Here is a 23,916-nt window from a genome sequence, read left to right as displayed (position 1 = left end):
ACAGTTTGCAACCCGCATGTTGGCTCCCCTGTATAATCACACCTAGCACGCGTTTTTTTTTTTTTTGTATTATTGTATCCACTAACCTGTATGTTAGTCACTGTATGTTCCATGAACTTGTTTGACAATTTTTTTTTTTCTTTATTTTTTTTAATTCAATGTCGAAACAATTGTCACATGACAATGGAAGTTGCAATTGCTTTTCCTATTTTGGTTCCCATTCACCCAAAGCCAGACTATTCCTGATTATTTAAATACAATCTCTGGTTTTGGACTGCAAGGGATATTGCACCCAGAGTTCATATTTCAGTTGAAATCCTTTTTACATGAGCTGTAATCAGGGCCGTCTTTAATATTGACGGGACCCTGGGCAACCATTTGCTTGGGGCCCTTGTACCCTGCCCCCTGCCAGACATACTAACACACATACACAGAGACATACGCTGACAGACATAGTGACACACACACATAAATACATACTGACACACTGACGGACATACTGACACAAACAGACACACCAACAATCCTACTGACATACACTGACGGACATACTGACACAAACACACACTGACAAACCTACAGACGGGGACACATTGACACGGGAACATTGACACGGGGACATTGACACGGGAACATTAACACGGACATATTGACCTAAATTTACACTTTTAAACCCACCCTCCAGTTTCCTACCTTTTAACAAATGGCATAACTTCTTAGCGCCAAAACACAGAGCCAAAATCCCCCCCCCCCCCCACACACACCTAAGCGGTAAAATGCCATCCCCTCCTCCATTATAAATATTTATGGTAAAAAAGCATTTCCTTTTAAAAGTCAATTAACAAGCAAGATCTTTGTGAATGGATTTTACAAACATAAAAGCTATTAAGAATGCACATTTACGGTATCAAACCTACCAGTTTCCCGGTGTCCAGACTGGAGGCTGTTGGGAGTTGGGGTCTGCCTCTCCCATCCCAGGCCCCCTCCTTCATCTCCCATGCGTCTCCTCTTCTTAGTCACAGTGGGAGGAAGTGACTCGCGGCCGTCACTTCCTCACAGCTTTGCCGAAAAGCAAGGGGCCCGGTCACGCTGTTAAAGGGCCACAGCATGTGACCACGCCCCTGCTTACAAATACCCACCCGGTGGGCCTCCTTAATGTCGGTCCCATGGGGGAAGAATAGTTGAGGGCAGCAGGGCTCATGGGGCAGCTGCTTTGGGCCCCCCAAGAGTAACTCGGCCCGGGGAAGCTGCCCAATTTGCCCCGCATTAAAGACTGCCCTGGGTGTCATGTATTCATAGCCTGTATTTTTCAGGAAAGGCCTAAAAGTATGACTTGCTTCCACTGCATACAAAAATCTCTCATCTCTATTGGTGGACTATTAATAGGAAGTATAACATATGGATCGCGCTCTAACCAAGGTTGAAGGTGGCTTGATTGACTTTCTAAAAACACCACTCACATTATGAAAAATGTCTATTTCAAAAACTATGGGCTGATAATATATATATTGCCTAATAATTAGAAAATAAATAACCCTGTTTTTATAAAACGCAGAGCGAAAAATAATCTCATCAGACTTCACGAGAATGATCACAAACATCTGGCAGAGAAAGAAAAGTGGAAAGAGACACCCAGGATTGTTCATATTTCTGATTATGAATGATCAGATTCAGAAGTATTCACACTCTCTAAAGGATCATTTAGTCCTTGCACAAAACCACATTGAGCTCTACTCTGACTTTGAAGACCTTTTAGAAGGATGTGACTTAAAGGGACACTAGTCACCAAAACAACTTTAGCTTGATGGAGCAGTTTTGGTGTATAGATCATTCCCCATTCCGTCTTACTGCTCAATTATCTGTCATTTAGGGGTTAAATCACTTTGTATATACAGCCCTAGTAACCCCTCCCTACATGTGACGTATACAGCCTTCCTAAACACTTCCTGTAAAGAGTCATCTAATGTTTACACTTCCTTTCTTGCAAATGACGTTTAATTTAGAATTTCTTATCTCCTCCACTGTTAATAGCAGAGCAGGAGATACAATGTCTAAAGGAAGTTAACATCATTATAATTTTTTTTTCATGCAGGCTATGGGAGTCACAGCCAGGGGTGGTGTGTCTTAGTCTGTTGAAACAGAAACATATGGTTTTTTTTGGGGTTGTCTTTTGGAGGGAGGGGGGTTTTATGATTGAATAACTTTTTATTCTAACCTGCATTGCACTCACAGCATGCGCTCCTTGATGATGATGGTGTTTTGTTCCCTTCATGTTGTAGTGTTTCTGTAAATCCAAGCACAGTGTTTCTTTGTTCTGGCTCTCAACCACCTTACTTGATGTGAAGTAGCCCTTACATCAAATATTCTTAATTAAAGAAATATATATAATTTCATTCCAATAGGAAATCTGGGCATGTGTTAAAAAGAACATAGAAGTTGTTAGTTTAATTCTAGGATCTGTGTGGACGCTGTAATAATGCACTATAACACTCTATACGACTAGGAACAATAATTAAATTATTGAAAGTGACTGGTGGGATTAGCAACTTTTCAGTGAGCTTTGACCTGTTGCGGGTACAGTAGGCATGGTAGAATGTGTTTGAGTAAAGTACCAAACCTATGAAAACCTTTAAATATTATGTCTTGGGAAACCTACAGTCTGTGTAAGGTATAAATTGTGCATATTACAGTTTTTTTGTGTCGAAGCATATCTGCGGTTAAGGAATTAGCCCCACTCCTCTCTTTTAAAAAAAATAAATACGATTTCACGAGTCCTCATATTTGATCTATTCCACAAAATAATTCCCTCACTAATAAAGTTCCTCTTTGTAAAAGCAAACCAAAGTAATTGTGCCTAAAACAAACATATCTCTACAGATGTTGCTTGAAAAGGGGACTTCTGGGGTTGAATGCTCAGTGGTAAGGCTTTTTTTTTAACCCTGGATCTCTACAGTTGGTAGAGGTAGAAAACGTATAATAGTGTTTTTTTTTCAAAGCCGCCACCAGTTATAAAAAGCATGATCAATGAGTAGGGGCGTTGGGAACACCACTCGACTGCACATTCCTCTGTTAGCAATGTAGTGGGGCATGGTCACATTCCATACCTTGTTGTGCAACATGTTGTTATATCTGCATCAGCAGCAAGCTGTTCATGGGTAGAGAGGAGGGGAAATAAACAACATAAATTGAGGATATGTCAAGACCTATCCTCGCCTCTCTTTTAGTGTAAGGGTCATCAAGTTTTCCTGGGGGCTCAAGCCCGAAGTGTTTCTAGAACCGAGCAACACCCCTGCCTAGCTCACTGCTCTTCTGGCATTGATAAATTAGGGAGTTTCAGCTTTTTTTTCCATAACTTCACCATCTACTAGGCTTTTAATATACATTTAAACTGGACCTTAATTTGTTTTTTCGTGTAGAACCTGTTCATCAAGGTACAAATTTCAGGTGCCGACTTGGTCACCCGAAATCCACTGGGAGTCAAATACATGATCTTCAAGTTGGGTCAAGGTGTTCCATGAAGGTATTGTTAGCAGTTTTCCCTCACTTTGTCTTAATTATTTTTATTTTTTTTCCTTTGAGTCCCTAATGTGTAACAAGACGAGCAACTCTGGAGAGCTGTCAATGTACTTGTTTCCATTGACCTCTCCAGGATTCTAGGTAATGAGACCCTGCCAGGTTCTCATCCAAGATTTATTTAATCTGGGCCTACATGGGAATAAACTTCCAAATTGTTAGATCTCTAGTATAAAAATAAGCTATTGTAATCTAACAAAGGAACTTGCACAACATTTTCCAGGGTAAGTGTAACTGACCTAAGGTTTTCCAGCTAAAACGGTTATTGGCTGCCAAAGGATTAGTAACAAAAATCTGTAGCTAGTGTATTATAATTAAGTGTTTCAAGGAAATTGCATCACTGGAGGAACCACAAAGGCATATTTTTAACTATTCAAGCACAGAGATAAAGGACACAAAGTAGTTGGATGTGAGAATCCTGACCTTGAATCCACTGACTTCCGAACGGTACTCAAAAATGTGAATGATCTTTTCTGTCTAAAAAATTCTCCCTTCCATATTTTTGCGCCTCCACTGAAGACCTTCACAGTCGTCTCTCCACAACACTGACCGACCTGGAGGTTGCCTACATTTTAATGTCTAGAATGTCTAGAGCAGAGGTATCATCTCTGGAAGATTGCCCACCCACCCCTCCCCACACCATCCCACCCCATGGTCGACAACTTACTTATAGATAGTGCACATCAGCTGGTTTCCTTAACACACCAATCAAATCACTAAACCTCTCCTCACCTGAATTTATTTAACACACTGCATCCTTACATTGGTTTAATCACTCATTGATATTTGTGTGTTTGTATATATGATCTACATATCTATATAATACACTTTTTCTAATGTTCTCCCTTCTATTTTTCACTTTAACACTAACTTCTCTCATCACTAAAATATCCCTATCCTTTCACTCACCTGTCCCTAGCAACACCATAATTATTACTTCCACCTTACTCCCCTCCCCTCTCTATTCATCCCATGCACTCTACGCATACCTTTCCAGCCTATCTCCACCAACTCCTCCCAAATCCTCTACATACATACCCTCCTACAAAACTTTCAAATCCTACTCCCACCTTCACTTCCTTTCTATCCTTCTGCTCCTAGCTGCTGGTGATGTCTCTCCTAACCCCGGCCCCCTCGCAACAAACTCAGCACATACTAACCCAAGGATCCACACTAATCTCATACCCATCTCATGTTCCTCTAAATCCTCCTTCAATACTGCCCTCTGGAACGCACGCTCTGTTTGCAATATAACTAAATCCACTGCTGTCCATGACTTCTTCATCTCTCGTTCTATTGATTTACTAGCCATAACAGAAACCTGGCTCTCCCCCTCTGACACTGCCACCCCTGCATCTTTGTCCTTCGGTGGTCTCCAACTTACCCACAACCCAAGAAACTCTGAATGTAAAGGTGGTGGTGTTGGTTTTCTCCTCTCCCCTCACTGCTCTTTTAAACCTCTTCCCACCCCCCCTTCTCTCTCTTTCCCATAATTTGAAATACACTCAATTCGCCTTTTCAAACCCTTCTCTGCTAACATTGCTGTTATTTACCGCCCCCCTGGTTCCCCTCTTCTCTTCCTTGACCACTTTGCTGCCTGGCTACCCTATTTCCTCTCTTCTAACATTCCATCCCTAATTCTCGGGGACTTCAATATTCCTATAAACCCACCTTTGACCTCTGCAGCCACCAAACTACTTTCCATGACTTCCTCCCTCGGGCTATCGCAGTGGGCAGATTCTCCCACCCATGTAGCTGGCAATACCCTTGACCTAATCTTCACTTATGCATGTACAGTATCTAATATCTGCAACACTCCATATCCACTCTCTGATCACCACCTCTTATCATTTGCTCTCACATACCCCCTCACCCAAAAACCTCAGCCTAACCCCCCTCAACTCAGGAGGGACCTTAATTCTCTTGATCTCCAACAGTTGTCAGCTGACATTGATTCACAACTGCTGTCCATCCCTTCCCTCTCCTGTCCTTCACAGGCCATCTCCATATATAACTCTACTCTTACATCTGCCTTGAACACTGCAGCGCCACTCCAAACAAGCACCTCGAGGAGGACCCGCCCCCAACCATGGCATACTAAATCAACGCGCTACCTGCAAAGATGCTCCCGTTGTGCTGAACGCTCATGGAGGAAGTCTCGTACACAATCAGACTTTCTCCATTATAGATTCATATTGTGTTCATACAGTGCAGCCCTTGCCCTTGCCAAACAGTCCTATTTTTCCACTCTCATTAGTTCATGTTCCCGCAACCCCAGGCGTCTCTTTCACACCTTTAATTCTCTTCTTCGCCCTGCTGTGGCCACCCCCAAAACTAACCTTACTGCTGATAACTTCGCATGTTACTTCACTGACAAGATTGAACAGCTAAGGAAAGAATTCTCCCCTCCTTGCCTTTCTGTTTCTCAATCACACATAGATCATGCCTTTCCTACCCTTCAGACATTCTCCCCAGCTACTGACCAAGAGGTGGCTGCTCTTCTTTGCTCCTCTCGCCCCACCACTTGCCCGCTCGATCCTGTCCCATCTCACCTTATTAGATCTCTCTCCACTTGTCTCGTGCCTTCTCTAACACACATCTTCAACTGCTTGCTCTCCTCTGGCATCGTCCCTGCTGACCTTAAACATGCCACTGTAGTACCTATACTAAAAAAACCATCCCTCGACCCATCCACCCCCTCTAACTACCGTCCCATATCCCTGCTCCCTTTTTCCTCAAAGCTTCTGGAAAGACTTGTCTTTACCCGTGTGTCTCATTTCCTCAATTCCAATTCTCTCCTTGACCCTCTTCAATCTGGCTTCCGCCCTCTCCACTCTACAGAGACTGCCCTTATCAAAGTTACTAACGACCTAATCGCAGCTAAATCCAAAGGCCACTACTCCATACTAATTCTTCTTGACCTCTCAGCGGCCTTTGACACCGTTGATCATGCTCTCCTTCTTCAAACTCTTCAATCGCTTGGTCTCTGTGACTCTGTCCTCTCATGGTTTTCCTCTTATCTCTCCCAACGCTCATTCAGTGTCTCCTTTTCTAATGATACCTCCTCCCCTTGCCCTGACTCAGTTGGAGTTCCCCAAGGCTCCGTCCTTGGTCCCCTTCTATTTTCTCTTTATACTGCCTCTCTTGGCAAACTTATTACCTCTTTTGGATTTCACTACCACCTGTATGCTGATGACACCCAACTATATCTCTCCTCCCCGGACCTCTCCCCTGCCGTCCTGCAACGTGTCACTGCTTGCCTTTCTTCCATCTCTGACTGGATGTCCTCCCGCTTTCTGAAACTCAATCTCTCAAAAACTGAGCTCCTTGTCTTTCCTCCTCCTAATACTGATCCTCCTCTTTCGCTCTCCCTCCAAGTTTGTGGTACCAACATCAGTCCATCCTTGCAAGCGCGCTGTCTTGGCGTCATACTTGACTCTGGTCTCACCTTTGAGCCTCACATCCAGCATGTTGCCAAATCCTGTAGATTCCATCTTAAAAACATAGCCCGCATCCGCCCCTTTCTCGCACCAGATACTACCAAGGAGCTTGTCCATGCTCTAGTAATTTCCCGCATGGATTATTGTAACCCTCTCCTGATTGGTCTCCCCAATAGCCGTACTGCACCCTTACAGTCCGTAATGAATGCTGCTGCTAGATTGATTTTCCTCTCTAGTCGTTTCTCTCACACCTCACCCCTCTGCCAGTCCTTACATTGGCTTCCTGTATGCTATAGGAGTCAATTCAAGGTACTAACTCACACCTATAAAGCACTGAACAACTCTAGCCCCTCTTATATCTCCTCACAGATCCATAGGTATGTCCCTTCTCGGTCTCTCCGTTCTGCCCGTGACCACCTCCTGTCCGTTGTCCGCACTCGTACGGCCAACTCGCGCTTGCAGGACTTCTCGCGGGCGGCTCCCTTCCTATGGAATAGCCTGCCTACCGCCATCAGACTCTCCCCTAGTCTTGCATCTTTTAAGAAGTGCCTTAAAACCCATCTCTTTAGGAAAGCTTATGGCCTCCAAGACTAACCCTTACCTCACATACCTGCCTCTTGCCCTCTCCTAAAGGGCAGCCCACCTTATTTGATTGCAAATTCCTGTCCTAATGTGTTTTACACCCCACCTCCTATAGAATGTAAGCTCGTTTGAGCAGGGTCCTCTTCAACCTATTGTTCCTGTAAGTTTATTTGTAATTGTCCTATTTATAGTTAAATCCCCCTCTCATAATATTGTAAAGCGCTACGGAATCTGTTGGCGCTATATAAATGGCAATAATAAATAAATAAATAGAAAATACAGATTGTGTATTTATGATGCAGAAGTGAAACATGAACTTGCTGAGACACATACCTTCGTGCATAAAGTGACTCATAAAATCTGGATTCCAAGCAGAAGATACATATTTTAATGATTATACATAGCTTCAGAATCAAGCGTGAACAGGCCATGTCCACGTGAAAGCAACTGCATGGGAAACTTCATTTTGTTGACTTGTGTTTTTAGGCATGCTGGTTGATTTGTGTGTGTGTCTTCGAGCTTCCTTAATTGTTGACTGCAGCGTACAAGGGTGTGCTTGTGGTTCGTTGCACCCATCCCTAATAAAAATGTTTTTTTCTTTTCTTTTTCTCTTAAACAGAATTTGTTACAAGAGCTCAAAAACCTCAAAATTAAAGTTGAAGAGTTGGAAAATGAAAGGACACAGTATGAATGGAAACTGAAAGCCACAAAGGTGGGGATTGTGATTAGTTTAAGAGAACACTACGACCTATCACAGGTGTCTATTGTATCGTTATGTCTTTATAACTCACATTTATTATGAGATGTTAGAAATAGAAAAAAAAAATCTTCCTATCTCGTGGTTATTAAATAAAATGAGAAGACCACAAAAGCCAAACTGGAAAGATTTAAGTCTGCTGTGCTTCTACTTTTGGCCTTAAATTCTCACTTTAGTGCATAACTCTAATCTATCTGGCGCATCGATATCTAAAGTGACATCAACAATAGGCTATTGACCTTAACCCCAAGACATGCCATGTCCTCTTGACCGCAAGAACAAACTATTTTGTGGATAACGATTGAGATCTCTGACCACCAATATTTTAATTATAAGAAACCCAGCACCAGCATTTGGTTGAGCCAGTATGAAATGACAAGAGACTGACTAAGACACTCTGCGAGGCTGTGTACTAATCTAGAGGTTCCCATTTTGATATTCATGTTCATTTCCTATTAGCTGAGGACTATCGAAAATAGAATGTCTTTGATTACTTACTATGCCCATGGCAGGGTCTCTCACACATTCTAGGCTGCAGTTCTGGATATTCAGTGTATTTCACATCTTTACATTGTGTCATAAAGGTTGAAGATGATGCTTATTGATGCTTATTCAAGAAGAAATAAGTATGCACAGTCTTTCAGTTAACATTCATAAAACTTGTTCACAAAACTTAATTGTTCTAGAACATGGGTTAGCAGCCTTTGGCACGCCAGATGTTCGGGACTGCATCTCGCATAATGTTCTTCCATTCACAATGCTAGCAAAGCATCAGGGGAGATGTAGTCTGTAACAGTGCCAATGGGTACCTACCCCTATTTTAAAACCTCCAGGAATTCTATCAGGCTCCCTGATGTTGCATTCATTCACAGAGTGAAACTTCTAATTAAACACACTGTGTCCCGAGAAGTAGTTCTGCTGTTTATTGCTAATAAATACTGCAATGGATCAGTAATACCTGATTTAAGGTTATATCCGCCAGGCTGAAAGAAGTCTTTGTATGATAAACACAATTCCAATTATTGGTATGGCTCCCAACAATATGGAGATTTTCATTCACTTTTGTGCATTTCAGGCTGAAATAGCCCAACTTCAGGAGCAGCTGGCATTAAAAGATGCTGAAATTGAGCGTTTACAAAGCCAAATCTCTTCAAAGACCATTGCCCAAAACGAATCTTCAGAAAGAGGTAAAGTGCTATTGTTTCACATTCTGGACAATGGTCATTCGTTAATATAACATTTCTAATGCATGTGCGTGAGCTTCTTGTTCTGCTTGTGTTTTTTTTAGTTTGTTTTTTTTCTTTTTTCTTTTAGTTGTTGATTTAAATATGATGGTAAACATTTACCTACATTTAGGGCCACATGGACCAAGCACGTGTTTACTTATGGTTCCTCCACACGGTCTCTCCAAAGGTTTGCCCTTATAACCAGTATTGGTATATAGCTGTCTAGAGCATGCAGTTATTACCACAACAGCTGTATTTTCTAGACCAGGTCTCGATTGATCAGCTCTTGACATTAATACAAATATAGGAGAAATATGGTGGGAGAGAAATGTTACCTGTGACCAACAATATTCAATAGATATAATGAAATATTAATAATTCTCCTAAATATCTGCTTCCTGCTCACCTAAAATGCTTTAATTCACCCAACTTACCCTGCTTCAGTAAGCGTAAACCGTTTTGTTGTAGAGTACGTTCCCAATGTATCGTGTTGACATGTTGCCCAGGATTGCTATTATAGATAAGCCACTAAGTATCTACTTTCTACTGAGCTAGCCCTTATGGGAAAAAGGGGACACTCTTCAAACCCATTATCTTGTATAACTCAAAGCTGGGCAAAGCAAGAGTTACAGATTAACCAGGACTGAAAGTTTTTAGGTTTTGTTTCATTATCGAAGGGATTTATTTTTCTGTATTTTTATCATTTTATTGGCACATGGAAGAATTTTTCTTTTCTTCGATCATGAGGTTTTTTGGGGGGCTTGTTTCAAGTTTCTGGCCATAATTAACACAATATTTAAAGGCCATTGTCAAGGCAAGCTGTAAGATTACATCTAAAGAGAGAATTTAAACCTGATCTAGCTCCTGGAAACTAGAGAAAGTTAGAACATATGTAGAGAAATAGACCAATATGTGTAGAGAAATAAAAACCACATGGACGAATGGGTCTCTAAACCAGTATTCTACAAATATTAAAAATAAATCTACAGCAATTAGTCTACATATACTATTTAGTAGACTTATGCATTTGGTATCAAACAATGTGAGATTCCTCCATATTCTACAATTCTGAAATACCACATGGACGTATTGAGAATCAAACAAAACTGGCAATAGACGATCCTTTGAATTTGCTTCATAATTTGGAGTTCTGTCCACGACACTATAAAAAGTGGGGAGAGAATGCAGAAGAAGCAGTTGAGTTTGCCATGATGAACAAGCGGTCTGCCGATGACATGGCCTGCATCGCAAATTAAATCAGGAGGTGGCTCATGATTACAGTACTCTAATACAGTGATTCCCAGCCCAGTCCTCAAGTACCCCCTACCAGTCCAGGATTTAGGAACTACCCTGTTGTGTCTAAAGTGTGTGGGGGCGTGGGGGGAGTTTCTTCTCCTAAAAACACGTTAGACACAACTTGGTAATCCTTAAATCCTGGACTGTTAGGGGGTACTTGAGGGCTGGGTTGGCAAACCTTCGACACTCCAGATGCTGTGGACTACATCTCTCATAATGTTCTTAAGCATCCGGGGAATGTAGTTGACAATATTTGGAGTGCCGAAGGTTGCGTACCCCTGTATTTGGGTGCTGGTCCCCCCTTCTACCATATCTCTCTCTTACCTTCTACCATTACCATTACTGGTACTGGAATTGGCAATCTCATTCCTAATTTCTATTATTATTGTTATGTTAACTTTGTGTTCAGTCTCTTATACACTGCTGTAGAATTCATGGGAGGTAGAAAGAACAGAATGTAGACATGTCCATATGAAAGGAATGTCGGACCCTTAAATTCGAACATTAACAGCAACTTCATACAAAGTGCTAGTAAGATCGCTTGTGAGCTTACAATCTAAATGATAGACGAGTGAGACAAACATTTGCAGGGGAAATTGAGAATCCTGGCCAGAGAGTTAAAATGTATGTACTAGCAATCTAGCCAAACAGATCAGATGATGGGATAATAAAAAGAAGCCAAAAATATTTTTTTTTTTTTTGGTATGTGACTGAGTCGCACACAACCGATTAAACTGTGGCCACAACTGATTAATTTGTCCCAACAAAACTATAAATGCAGAAAAATTTAACGTGGGTGATTTCATATTTATTAAAATTATTTTTAGTACAGAATGTAGAACATATTGATGTATTTTGATACCAGTAAGTGGGGAATTATTTGGCTTAAAAAAAAAAATCCATATCCACAGCTTCCCTTTTTTCTTTAGTTATTTTGTAACTTTTTTGTTTTGGTTCTAATGGTGTTAAGTAAAGTTGTTTTTATTTTATTTTATTTTATTTTTTATTTAGCAAAATAACTTTATTGTACGTTGTAAAAATGGATAATATTACATTAAAATGTAACGTTGCATTATTTTACTTTCCCGTTACATAGAAGAAGTATTTAAGAAAAGAATAAAAGAGAAACGTAAGACATAAAACGTTTATCGTTTGTCCTGCTTTCCAATCAGTCTGTAATGCTACTATGTTGCTATAACCTTTTTGGTTTATTTTTTATTTATTTTTTGCCACTTTCTGGAAACCGCTAACATCACATTATGGCTTACGTTTGATGTCCACCTAAATTCATATAATTCACATTAACGAAATGAATGTCGTCTTTTAAATCCGCATTGTATTTGATTAAACCGGTTGCTATTTGTGTTGCCTGCTTTGTGATGCTATTGGTTCCTTGTTGTTTAAACACGTTCTGGTTTAACAGTTCACATTCCTGTGTTTTATCATCACATTGTGAAAGAATTCTAGAAATTATGTTTGTTTTATATGTACATTATGTGCACAATTATATACATTTTCTTAATGCAAGATATCAGGTAAGAAAGAGCATTTATAATATGTCTGTCCAGCAGTATTAAATCAAAGATGTTCTTTACAATTTTAGAGGTTTTTTTTTTGTTTGTTTGTTTTTTAACTGGCCAAATATTGAAACCGTGTGAGCAGTTTTATCAATGTACAAATCAGAGGTACCGACTAGCCATTGCAGTGTCATTACAAATCCTGAGCTTGTTACCTAGTTGCTAATGGTCAAATGAAAATTCAGAAATAATGTGTTTTTAGCACCGTGGGGATTGCATGGTCTGATCCTGTACAGTAATGGGTTTGAACCTTGTAGAATATTTAACTACAGAGGTTCCTTCAATGTTCCTACTGGACTCCTGTCAAACTATGCGTGTCATTTGAAGAAGATAAGGATTCAGCAGATTTATGAGAAGCTCTGTGAATAGGTACCTTCTTGAGATCTTGATTGTCCTGTTCTACCTTAGTGGAGCCAGGATGTGGATAGGTATATCTGACCAAGTCCTTGCTCTTGCTTGCTCCCGCTGTTTGGTACCTACAGGACAGCTTGGTTTATTCTGTGATTACTTAAAATTGCTCACTCTCTGTGGAAGCTATGTGTGGGGATTATGCTGGCCGGCAAGCAGCCAAATCTGAGATGAAAGGCCAGCCGACCCTGACGGCGTGTCCTCCTAATTAAAGCATGTGTGAATACTCCACATTGTGTGAAGGACACCGTGACCGTTTAAGAAACTGCAAAGTGTAAAAGGGGCATGAAGTAGAAGCTGAAGAAAAGAAAGTATGGCAAAACCAAACGTAAACATAAAGGAAAAGTTACCAAATATTTTATCTAATGGTATTTCTTAGGATTTTTTTACGGAAAATTCATCTTGGGGTTCTATAATCCTAGATGAACCAACTGACCTCCAAGCACTTGTTTTCTCAATGGCATTATTTACCTGTAACGTCTCACTGTGTTGTAGATTACATGACGTGTTTTACAAAACTTTAAAATCTGGCAGGACCTACATTTTTGTGCGTAATTATGCATCGATGTTCTAATGTGTATATAATGTATGTTTAAGGTATGATGTGTAGGTAGGTATTTATTTGTGCAAATATCTACAAAATGTTCATTCCTTTTTTTTTTTTTTTAAAGTGACTGTGGTTCTAAAAGCAGGTGTTAGGCCAGGGGTAGGCAACCTTCGGCACTCCAGGTGAAATGTATATCTCTCCTGATTCCTTGCCAACATTATGACTGTCAGAGCATTATGGGAGATGTAGTTCACTACTTCTGGAGTGCTGAAGGTTGTCTACACCTGTGTTGGAATGTTATGCAAAACAGTGAATTAATTTCATATTTAAATGTGGTAGATTTTCACGCGCACAAGTCTTCATTACTAAAAAAGGTGCATTTCTTTTTTATTTTATTTATTACTGGCATTTATAAAGCGCCAACAAATTCCGCAGCGCTGTACAATTGGAAAAGACAATACAAAAAATAGAGGGCCCTGCTCGTGAGCTTACAATCTAAAGGTTAAACTGGGGAGATGAGACAAGAGGTAGCAGAGGCATTTGTATGTGATAGCAGAGAGAGTTAATAGTATAACTGCAGCAGCTGATCGCATGTGAAGGGAACGAGGAGGTGACTTTCTTCAAAGCATTGTTTATTTCTCAGTTCTTGTATAGTTTTTCCTACCCAGATTGCTATAAAAGCATAAACTATATTCTAACATAAAGAAGGATAAATAATTATATATACTGGCTGGAATAAAAGAAGCCGAGATTTTTGCTTTAGTCAGCCATCTGCACTTTCATATAATATTTGAGCTTACTATCTAAAATTACCGGTAGCTAATATAAAATAGAGTAATCTGGAAGAGAACGGTGTGTAATTTAAAGCACAAACGTATTCTTAATATTCCAAACACTTTGTTGTGGATTGTTTTATATATGTGTGTATATATAGGCAAATTGCACAGACTGATTGAATGTGGTGACCTGTCGATGAAATGGGAACAATGTGTTGTAGAATGAATACTTTGCAAACCAATATGTTAGAATGTATAACACCTGCAAACTAAATCGGATAATTGATCTGCTAACTATTGGTAGCTGCTCGCTTAAATGCCTGCTTGGTGATAAAAGGCTGTGTGTTCTTTAAATTACTGAACTTGTGAATACATTAACTTTTTTATATTGTCTTAAAGGACAACTGTCATCAAGTTTTCACTTCATGTTTTTCAGAGTTGATTACATTTAATGAAACTTAATGATCTTTTTTAAAATGGTGTTTATTGATTTTTAATTTTTTGTATTTTATTTTTAGAATATTTGTCTTTTTCTGTTTAGCTGAGCAGCCATATTGGGTCAGACTCTGTTATCCAATCAGCTGCTGCTTAATCTAACTTGTCAGCTGCTGTGATTGATCCATGTGAAACTGCTGCCCCAACATGGCTGCTCACCCCGATTAAAAAGTGTAAATTTCGCAAAATCAATGTACGTCATATGAAGAAATATCATTAAATGTAATACATTTTTTTTAAAAAACTTAAATGAAAATTTGATGACCGTTGTCTCTCTTTTTTTTTTTTATTAAAAATAATAAAAAATAAAGCTACTAACTACTTACCCAAATTAAACATCTCTCCCGTATAGATCAAGAGGTTCAGAGGCTAAAGCTTGGAATGGAAACTTTATTAGCAGCCAATGAAGAAAAGGTAAGTTGATATAAAATAATGTGTAACTTTTTTGTCGATTTAACATTATTCTGCACTGGAAATTAAATGGCTGACTTAGAAGACCCCTCAGGCTTGGGCGATTTTATTAATAGTTTGAGAATGTTTACCATAGGAAAGGTCTTTCGAATACATACAAGTTCCTGAGTTTCACTGTGCCCCGAGCAATTCTTCAAAACATAGGTGACCGGTCAACTTAATAGATTAGCTCTATAATCTGTTTGTTCCATCAGCTGGGTTTGCTTGGAACCCATCCACTCTCTTGTCTCCTACGTTTCCGCTCGGTAGACAAAATAGAAAGCTTAAATAATTTATTCGCACAGTCATCAAATTACATTTTTTTTTTTTTACATTTTAGTAATGTTTAGTACCATAGGCAATATTTTACGGCAGCAAAACTCAAGCATTTCCGTGACTTTTTGTTGCAACTGGTTTTTAATTCTCAATTTAAAGACCGGAGATTCATATTCTGAAACTCTTTGAAGCCAGAGAAACACACCTGGAATACAATGTATTTTTTAGAACGTATTGCAGTGATACATGTAAAGGGTACTAAATAAAGTAGCCAAAATAAGGTGCGCACCAACGGAAACGTTTACTGGAACTGCGGCACCCTGTCATTCCCTGAACGACGTCAGATCCGAATGCGCAAGAGCCCCGCACGCCTTCAAACTGCCCATAGCAAAGCATTACTCAATGTTTTTCTGTAGACGTCCAGCATCTTCTCACCGTGATTTTCACGGAAGCGCCCCAGGGAGATAGCCACTAGAGGCTGGATTAACCCTCAGTGAAACATGGCAGTTTCTCTGAAACTGCTATGTTTACAGCTGCAGGGTTAAAACTAGAGGGACCTGGCACCCAGACCACTTCATTGAGCTGAAGTGGTCTGGGTGACTAGAGTGGTCCTTTAATACGAGTTGGTGATCCACAATATGTAGCCATGTTCAACTGTTCTTTGGCTAATCCTTTTAGATGATAAATAAAGTGATTTTGGTATGTTGTGAATTTTCTAGTTTTTGTATTCTTCTTATTTTTTCTCAGGAAGGATGATACCACTGTAATTTATTTGTATTTATTTTACCTTTTTTTTTTTTTTTTTTTATCAACCAGGACCTTCGAATAGAGGAGCTAACATTGCTGCTAAACCAGTTCCGAAGAGTTAAGAGTTTTGTAATGGCAAATCATGGTAAAGTGGCATTTACAATTATTCCATAATAAATCATTGCTTAGTGTCTTCGTTACTGAATGCAATCAAACTGTTGCAGTAAAATATGTTGCCTGTCCTTACTGTTTTAAATCTATATAATAAATCTAAATATTTTTGGCACAATCTTTATTGATTTAACAGGGCAATCGAATCACAATTACGAGATCCAGTCCTGTTCGTGTAAAACGAATGAAAGTATACATTGTACAATATTTGTGTGCATACATATTCTATACTGGGTCTAACAATTTTATAATAAGACTGTGCTCTGACATTGTTCTAGAGTAGAGTAGAGGGCATGGAATGCATCGGATTATCAGAACAATCTAAAAAGAATGTACAGAATAAAAAAAAAAGATGTAGTCCCTAAATTTCAATTCGTTGTTTTCAGGCTCTTCGGAAAGGATTCTGTCTGCAAGTAGTGAAGATGAAGTTGAGGCCACTCTGAGGAAATTGAATCCAAAGAATAATCAAACGTTAGATCTACTTCAATCGGAGGTAATTTAATTATCTAGGCAGGTTTGCACCACGTTCATAACTACGGAGGAAACCTATGACCCTCCATTGTTATGTAAAAAAAAATATGGTTTAAACTTTATGCCAGTGAGCGTTAAGATTCTGCTGATAAATACATTTTACATGATGTTCACTCAGCCTTAGTGTATCTTGACTTAGCATGTACTTCAAAAATATGTGTTGCTTTGCTCAGCCATTACTACACTATTCATACTTTTTTTTTGTTAAGTTTTATAGTAGTTAAGCCTTCTTTTCTAAACACCGCATTTATTGACAAGGAATAGGTCAAAGCATCAGCATGGACTAAAGATGGGAAAAGTGCAGACGACAATGAGCAATATCTGGATATAAGAGAACAATGATTTAGATGCCCATTCAGTTTCCGTATTCAGTGCCAATAGTTTTCAACATGTGAGGAATTTAAAGGAAATCATTGATAATGTTTATGTGTTTTTGTTGTTTGGTTTTTTTTATACCTTACAAAATTGTATCTTCCTTGAAGGTATTTTGTTCTAAAGATCCATTGCCCTCTGCGTCCTCTTCACCTACACAAAATAACTTGGACTCAAGGTAATGTCATAACCATATGTGTGTTTTTGATGTTGATTTTACAATTCAGTTTATCAAATAGATGTGTTTTTCCCCAGTCTTTCCCATGAGTCTCATTCTTTGGACCACCTGCCAGCGGTTTAACTCGCTCTTCTTAGGTTCATTGCACTCATGTTACCACTAACCATTGTAAAGCCTCTTCTTGACTTGTGGCTCCCTCCATAAGTTCTACTGTCTGTATCTCTTACCAGAAACATGGCTTAACCTTTGTACCTCCCAACTTAGACTTCCTTCACAATCGAAAATTCTGTCTTTCTTTTCAGTATCTCAAAACCTCTCTGCTCTCCTGTCTCTTTATTCAGTTTGATATAATCTGTCCACAGTTTCTGCTCAATCGTCCCAGTAGCTCTCATTGTTAATGGAAAGGTTTAAGTAAAATACATTAATGCATTATTTATGTATTTATTAACAGTGCAAGTATGCCCAGAACTAGTGATAATGGTAGTCCATCCTCCCCAGAAGAAACGTCTGAAATTAGAACTAGGTAAGGATGTATCTGATTTACTCTGTGATATCGCCCCTTTTGTGTTAGATTGTGTATATTGTGCGGTCTTTTTCCTTACTTATACAGGGCTGCGGAATTTGTTGGCACTTTATAAATGCCAGTATTAATAATAATTACGTTCCTACTAGTGTAACGGCTTTAACTGAGAAGTTGGTATTCTTTCTACATTAAATAATTATCTCATTATGTTGCTTTTTGTTTTTGTGTTTTAGACCTCAGCCGAAAAAGATTTCAACTAGTTTAGAAGATTTACAAAGTGAATCCCTGGAAAAGGTAAGAAAAGTTAGTTAAAACGCAGTGGCTTTAGGGATATATATATATATATATATATATATATATATATATATATATATATATATATATATATATATATATTTACATCAGAATTAGTTAATTAATTAGAATTAATTTACTTTGCAGAAAAACAAAGAAGCAAGCAAAGCTTATTGCATAATGGAATTATATGTTCTGTTTGCTAATCGAAGGGTTGTGTTATAGGTACTATGAAGAGGTACATAGACTACTGGCACCATAACCACTATGATGAACTGCAATGGCCATGGTTCTCTGAGTGCCCCATTAATATTCCCACCAACTTAACTTAAAGCAACAGATCAGTAGCTAGGATGCAGTGTTAGGAACAATGCCGGTCCCCCTTGCAGTGCCTGATTGCACTGGGTAACTCCCAATCATTCATCAGCCATCAGGTTAGTGCTCTGAAGACAATCTGGATCTGCATAACTAAATCAAAACTTGCCAGTTTTACCATTCCTTCAACAATTCCCTTGAATTTAAGATCACATTTGACTTGGAAACCGATGGTTTGAAGATATCGAAGTTATAGCTGGAAAGCTATTTGTTGACTATCTCTGGTTTTGTTGGTCTAAATCACGCTTGCAGTCATGTCGCTCCAGATTCTTGGCTACATTTTTTTGACTTAGAGAATTTGGGGAACTGCAGTACATTAGCAGTTGGACAACCGATTTTGTAATTACAATTTCTGAATGCAAGACTTGATTCTGGTCATTCTTATGCTTGTATATAATGGGATTATGTTTAATTTCTATTAACGTGTTTTGTGTTAACCTAGCCGCATGACAATTAATATTCTTATTTATAACCTTGTACGGACTAAATATTGGGTATTATGCTAATCCATTCACTCATGACACCTATGTACTTGGCAAGCCCTTGGATAATACAGATCTTGCTCTGTTTATACACTACGTAATTCCATAGAAACTTTATACAACTTTTTTTTTCTTCTAACCTTGAATAAAACATAATTGAATTACACTATAAAAAAAAAACAAAAAAAAAACCTTGTTGGGAATGCTTTTTGCCCCAATAATGGCTCCAAGATCTGAAATCCCAGAAGTCATGAAGAGTGAAGGGGTTAAATCCTATCATGCGGAGGGATAAACAACATATCAAACCTTTCTGTGTTGTGAATTTCTCTGGCAACTTTGGAGTTATGTAATGTAACCTCTAACCGTTCACAATGTTGTGTTTGTTTGTAAACTGTACTAACATATTTGTTTACGGACTTTTTCTTTGTTGTTTTTTCAATGTATCGTCCTTCCCACCCCATAGCATGTTGATGTGGAAAACCCAGAGCCCATTGTAACACCAGAGGTATATTATTATTAATCCGCTACAAATAGTTCTGTTGTCCTTAAATGTTATTGTACTTTCTTTTCCACGTTTCTTACATCTTTAATATTGTTGTTCTTATTTTGTATCATGACTATTCTCATCTAACAAGAGACTCGTTACTTCCCTGAAAACTAAATCATTTAATCGATAAAAGATTAAAATTGTCGAACTTTTGTTAAAAAAAAATGTCATAAAGTTCTGCTTTTGTTTAATTAGATTAACAATTTAGAAATTAACACCACGATCCATTCTAATCCTGGCACAGCCAAGGCACACGTTACTTTGCAGCAGGAGAAACGAGCATTGTATTTTGGGTTTTTCCTCCTCTGGTTGGCTGATGGGGCTAGGAACAGAGATTGTAACAATCATTGACAGATAGCCAAGATGGAGGAGACCAGGATAGTTGTGTGGATTTATACATTTAGTTTAAATTTATTTTTTCAGGCACAAAAACATATTTGTTAAATATATAGAGGATAGGAAAACATAATGTTAAATATCCTGGGAAGTAACGTTTCTCTTAAAATAGGTGTATCCAGTTCTGCAGGGCTAAAATATTAACTAAATCTAAATGTTTTAGCTCTACGTAGATTCATGTAACTGGACCTCCCAGACGCCTCCTGTCCCTCTTTGCTGTGTTATATGCTCAGCTTTTTTTGTAATTAAGTGTTGTGTTTGTATATTACTGGTTGGGAGAGCTCCAAAGATATAAATCTTACACAGGGCTTTATATCTGTAACTCTTTCAGTAATGTGTAGTGTGTGAATGTATCACAGAGCTCCATAGCTATAACTCTTTTAATGTGTACCGTGTGTCAGAGTTACATAGCTATAACGCTTACAGTAATGTGTAGTGTGTGTATCACAGAGCTCCATAGCTCTAACTCTTACAGTAATGTGTAGTGTGTGACTGTATCACAGAGCTCCATAGCTCTAACTCTTACAGTAATGTGTAGTGTGTGACTGTATCACAGAGCTCCATAGCTCTAACTCTTACAGTAATGTGTAGTGTGTGACTGTATCACAGAGCTCCATAGCTATAACTCTTTTAATAATGTGTACCGTATGTCAGAGTTACATAGCTATAACGCTAACAGTAATGTGTAGTGTGTGTATCACAGAGCTCCATAGCTATAACTCTTACAGTAATGTGTAGTGTGTGACTGTATCACAGAGCTCCATAGCTCTAAATCTTACAGGAATGTGTAGTGCGTGCATGTATCACAGAGCTCCATAGCTATAACTCTTACAGTAATGTGTAGTGTGTGTGTGTATCACAGAGCTCCATAGCTATAACTCTTACAGTAATGTGTAGTGTGTGAGTGTCACAGCGTTCCATAGCTATAACTCTTACAGTAATGTGTAGTGTGTGAGTGTCACAGCGTTCCATAGCTATAACTCTTACAGTAATGTGTAGTGTGTGAGTGTCACAGCGTTCCATAGTTATAATGCTTACAGTAATGTGCTTAATGTATGCAGCAGTGTATTTCTTGTTAGCCTGGCCATGTCTTGGTTGTGTGACAGATTTATTTGTTTCCTGTCCTCCCTAAACTTTCTAGGGGAGATATTTACTTCCCTCTGTCAGTACCTCTGCTCCTCCCCCTTCCTTAAAATGATCCTCTCAAGGGTAAAACCAAGTAGCCATCTCTCAGATTCAGTTTCCTGGTGCTACCTGTGTATGTGTGTCTTTTTCCTTGTAAATGTGTAGTTTCATACACATAGATAGACTTACTATGTGTATTGACAAGTGATGAGCTTCAATGTTAATGTAATTATGTGTACAGTGGACAATACATGGACTGATCCTAGGGAAACCCATGTATCAGAAATATAAGTGTATCACAAACCTCCACAGCCTAAATCTCACAGTACCGTGTGGATTAGTGTAACACTGAGCCCCACACACAGCAAAATGTGTAATTATCAATTTGTATCACACAACTCCATAGACTTCTAACATGTGTGTTTCTCTTCCCCACTGGTAGCAATCTGTAGGTTTTATGAATGTATCACAAAGCTCAGCAAAATTAACATTTTTAAGAAACAATAAATTAGAAAATGATTCAAATTTACAATAAAGCATGTTGAGTACATTTTGCATGTTAATTATAATTTGTAGATAAATACTCTGCTCTGATAATGGATTCCTTAATTACACAAGTGGGTATAGACTGTGCATTAAGTTCCTTACACTTCAGTCAATTAAAATTTTGGTAGATACTTTCTGTTATTAAATAACTTCTGGTCCCAGAGGAGTGACTGACTGGGCAGACCTCTGTGACACCTGTTACTGCCCTAATAGGGACACATTGAAACAGAAGAACGTTATTTGGGGTCACAGTTGGCAGTAGTAATCTTCTCTGAACAACTGCATGTAACGAATACCCTTGGAAAGTCAATTACGACATCCCGTGTTACTCAACTTGAGGTCAAAGCTGTTTGTGTAAACCTGTCCAAAGCACAAGTTCTAGTGCTCATTGTCATGTCTGTTTTTGGCAGAATAAACCCCATGTAGAGGATCAGAGGTACCAGACTTTGCCCGGGAAACTTTTTCGGACAGATCACAATGGGTCTCATGACATCTATGGAAAACCTGGGTCGCAGAATGTCCTTCATGTCAACGGTGAAACCAATGGCATTCAAAACATGTGTAAGTTATTGACGAATAATGTATATTGATTGATATACTGATCCCATCTGGTTTATTGATCAAATTGTAGTATAACAAATATTCAACATTTTTGCTAAATTTTCTTCCTTCGTCCTGGTTAAACTATTCGTGTTAAGACTTCGTTAAAAAACATCCAGAAAATCTGATTGTAAATTAGCAATTGAAATACAGTTGGATATTGCTCATTAGCTCACCTGTCTACATTATACAACCTGTTAAAATATAATCATGCTGCATCTAACGTGTATTTTTTTTTTTTTTAATTGATGGCTGTTATTCTATGATTTTTAGTAAATTTTAAATGTAGCAAATAAAGGAGTAATTACATCACAATCTAGTGTTTCCCAAAAACTCTAATCAGTTAGTATTACTGGTTTATGTTTACCACTGGTAGAAATGTAGAACACTATTAGCGAGTTACATTTCAGGATTACCCAAATATTAAAGGGGGGGAGGGGGGGAGGAATATTAAAAAGTACAATGTTGGCAGATGTATTCACTTTTCTGTCATCGTAGTGCTATTCTATTCACTATTTACATTTTTAGTGGTAAAACTGCCATTAAAAAAAAATCTTGTTGAATATGTGGGGGAAAAGGGTTAAATTTTATTTTAATTTTTTTCATAATTTTTTTTGTTTTTACCAATGCAGCTAGTAAGATGCATTCCACTTAAACATAACCTCAGACAGGTTAGACACCTTTCGGTTTATTAGTCTAAATCAGGGCTACCATTTGGGTGGGGGGAAATGGGGCCCCATGCCTAGGTTCCGCACTTTGAGGGACCCTACAGATATGAGTCCCCAATTTTTAGTGACTTTTGCCATGGGATTTTTGAGCGACTGGCCTAGCTAGCCAGGGTTCATTGCCCCTCTCGCAGAGACTGCAGTGCGAGCTGTGCAGGAATAATTACAATCAGACACTTCACCCACACTAACAAGTAGTGAGTGTTATGAGGTCATATAATTGCACCCCCTGCGTTCAGATGAGCAGTGAGTAAGGAGGAACAGGAGAGATAGGAGTGCTGCCATTGCCCAATAGTCCTTGTTCCCCACACTGGGCACCAGGCGCACCATGGATCTTTTCATTCCCTCTCTCTCCTTCGCTGATGAGCTAAGGAAAGGGAGGAAGAACAACATTCTAACTTACGTACATGTGTGTGTGTATGTGTGTGTACGTGTGTGTGTGTGTACGTGTGTGTGTGTGTACGTGTGTGTGTGTGTACGTGTGTGTGTGTACGTGTGTGTGTGTGTACGTGTGTGTGTGTGTACGTGTGTGTGTGTGTACGTGTGTGTGTGTGTACGTGTGTGTGTACGTACGTGTGTGTGTGTGTACGTACGTGTGTGTGTGTGTACGTACGTGTGTGTACGTACGTGTGTGTGTACGTACGTGTGTGTACGTACGTGTGTGTACGTGTGTGTGTGTGTACGTGTGTGTGTGTACGTGTGTGTACGTGTGTGTGTGTACGTGTGTGTGTGTGTACGTGTGTGTGTGTGCACGTGTGTGTGTGTGCACGTGTGTGTGTGTGTACGTGTGTGTGTGTACGTGTGTGTGTGTGTACGTGTGTGTGTGTGCACGTGTGTGTGTGTGCACGTGTGTGTGTGTGTACGTGTGTGTGTGTGTACGTGTGTGTGTACATGTGTGTAC

At 39.0% G+C, this 23,916-nt stretch overlaps 1 protein-coding gene across 5 annotated transcripts in view; it reads left to right on the top strand.

The window, feature by feature from the left end:
* Positions 1-23,916, top strand: part of PPFIBP2 (PPFIA binding protein 2) — a 152,117-nt gene that overhangs the window by 110,180 nt on the left and 18,021 nt on the right. For 4 of the 5 annotated variants that reach the window (XM_063437799.1, XM_063437800.1, XM_063437801.1 and 1 more), the window contains 11 exons: positions 8,215-8,307; positions 9,428-9,539; positions 11,971-12,003; positions 15,030-15,091; positions 16,220-16,295; positions 16,708-16,814; positions 17,335-17,402; positions 17,854-17,925; positions 18,159-18,219; positions 19,540-19,581; positions 22,101-22,251. In XM_063437799.1, the coding sequence (XP_063293869.1) occupies positions 8,215-8,307; positions 9,428-9,539; positions 11,971-12,003; positions 15,030-15,091; positions 16,220-16,295; positions 16,708-16,814; positions 17,335-17,402; positions 17,854-17,925; positions 18,159-18,219; positions 19,540-19,581; positions 22,101-22,251 (877 nt within the window). The remainder of the gene's footprint in view (positions 1-8,214; positions 8,308-9,427; positions 9,540-11,970; positions 12,004-15,029; positions 15,092-16,219; positions 16,296-16,707; positions 16,815-17,334; positions 17,403-17,853; positions 17,926-18,158; positions 18,220-19,539; positions 19,582-22,100; positions 22,252-23,916) is intronic. The other variant, XM_063437803.1, reaches the window with a different exon arrangement.

The sequence above is a fragment of the Pelobates fuscus genome, chromosome 12 (assembly GCF_036172605.1).
Source record: "Pelobates fuscus isolate aPelFus1 chromosome 12, aPelFus1.pri, whole genome shotgun sequence".
In the NCBI taxonomy this organism is placed as follows: Eukaryota; Metazoa; Chordata; class Amphibia; order Anura; family Pelobatidae; genus Pelobates; species Pelobates fuscus.
This window is presented reverse-complemented; position numbering and strand designations above follow the sequence as displayed.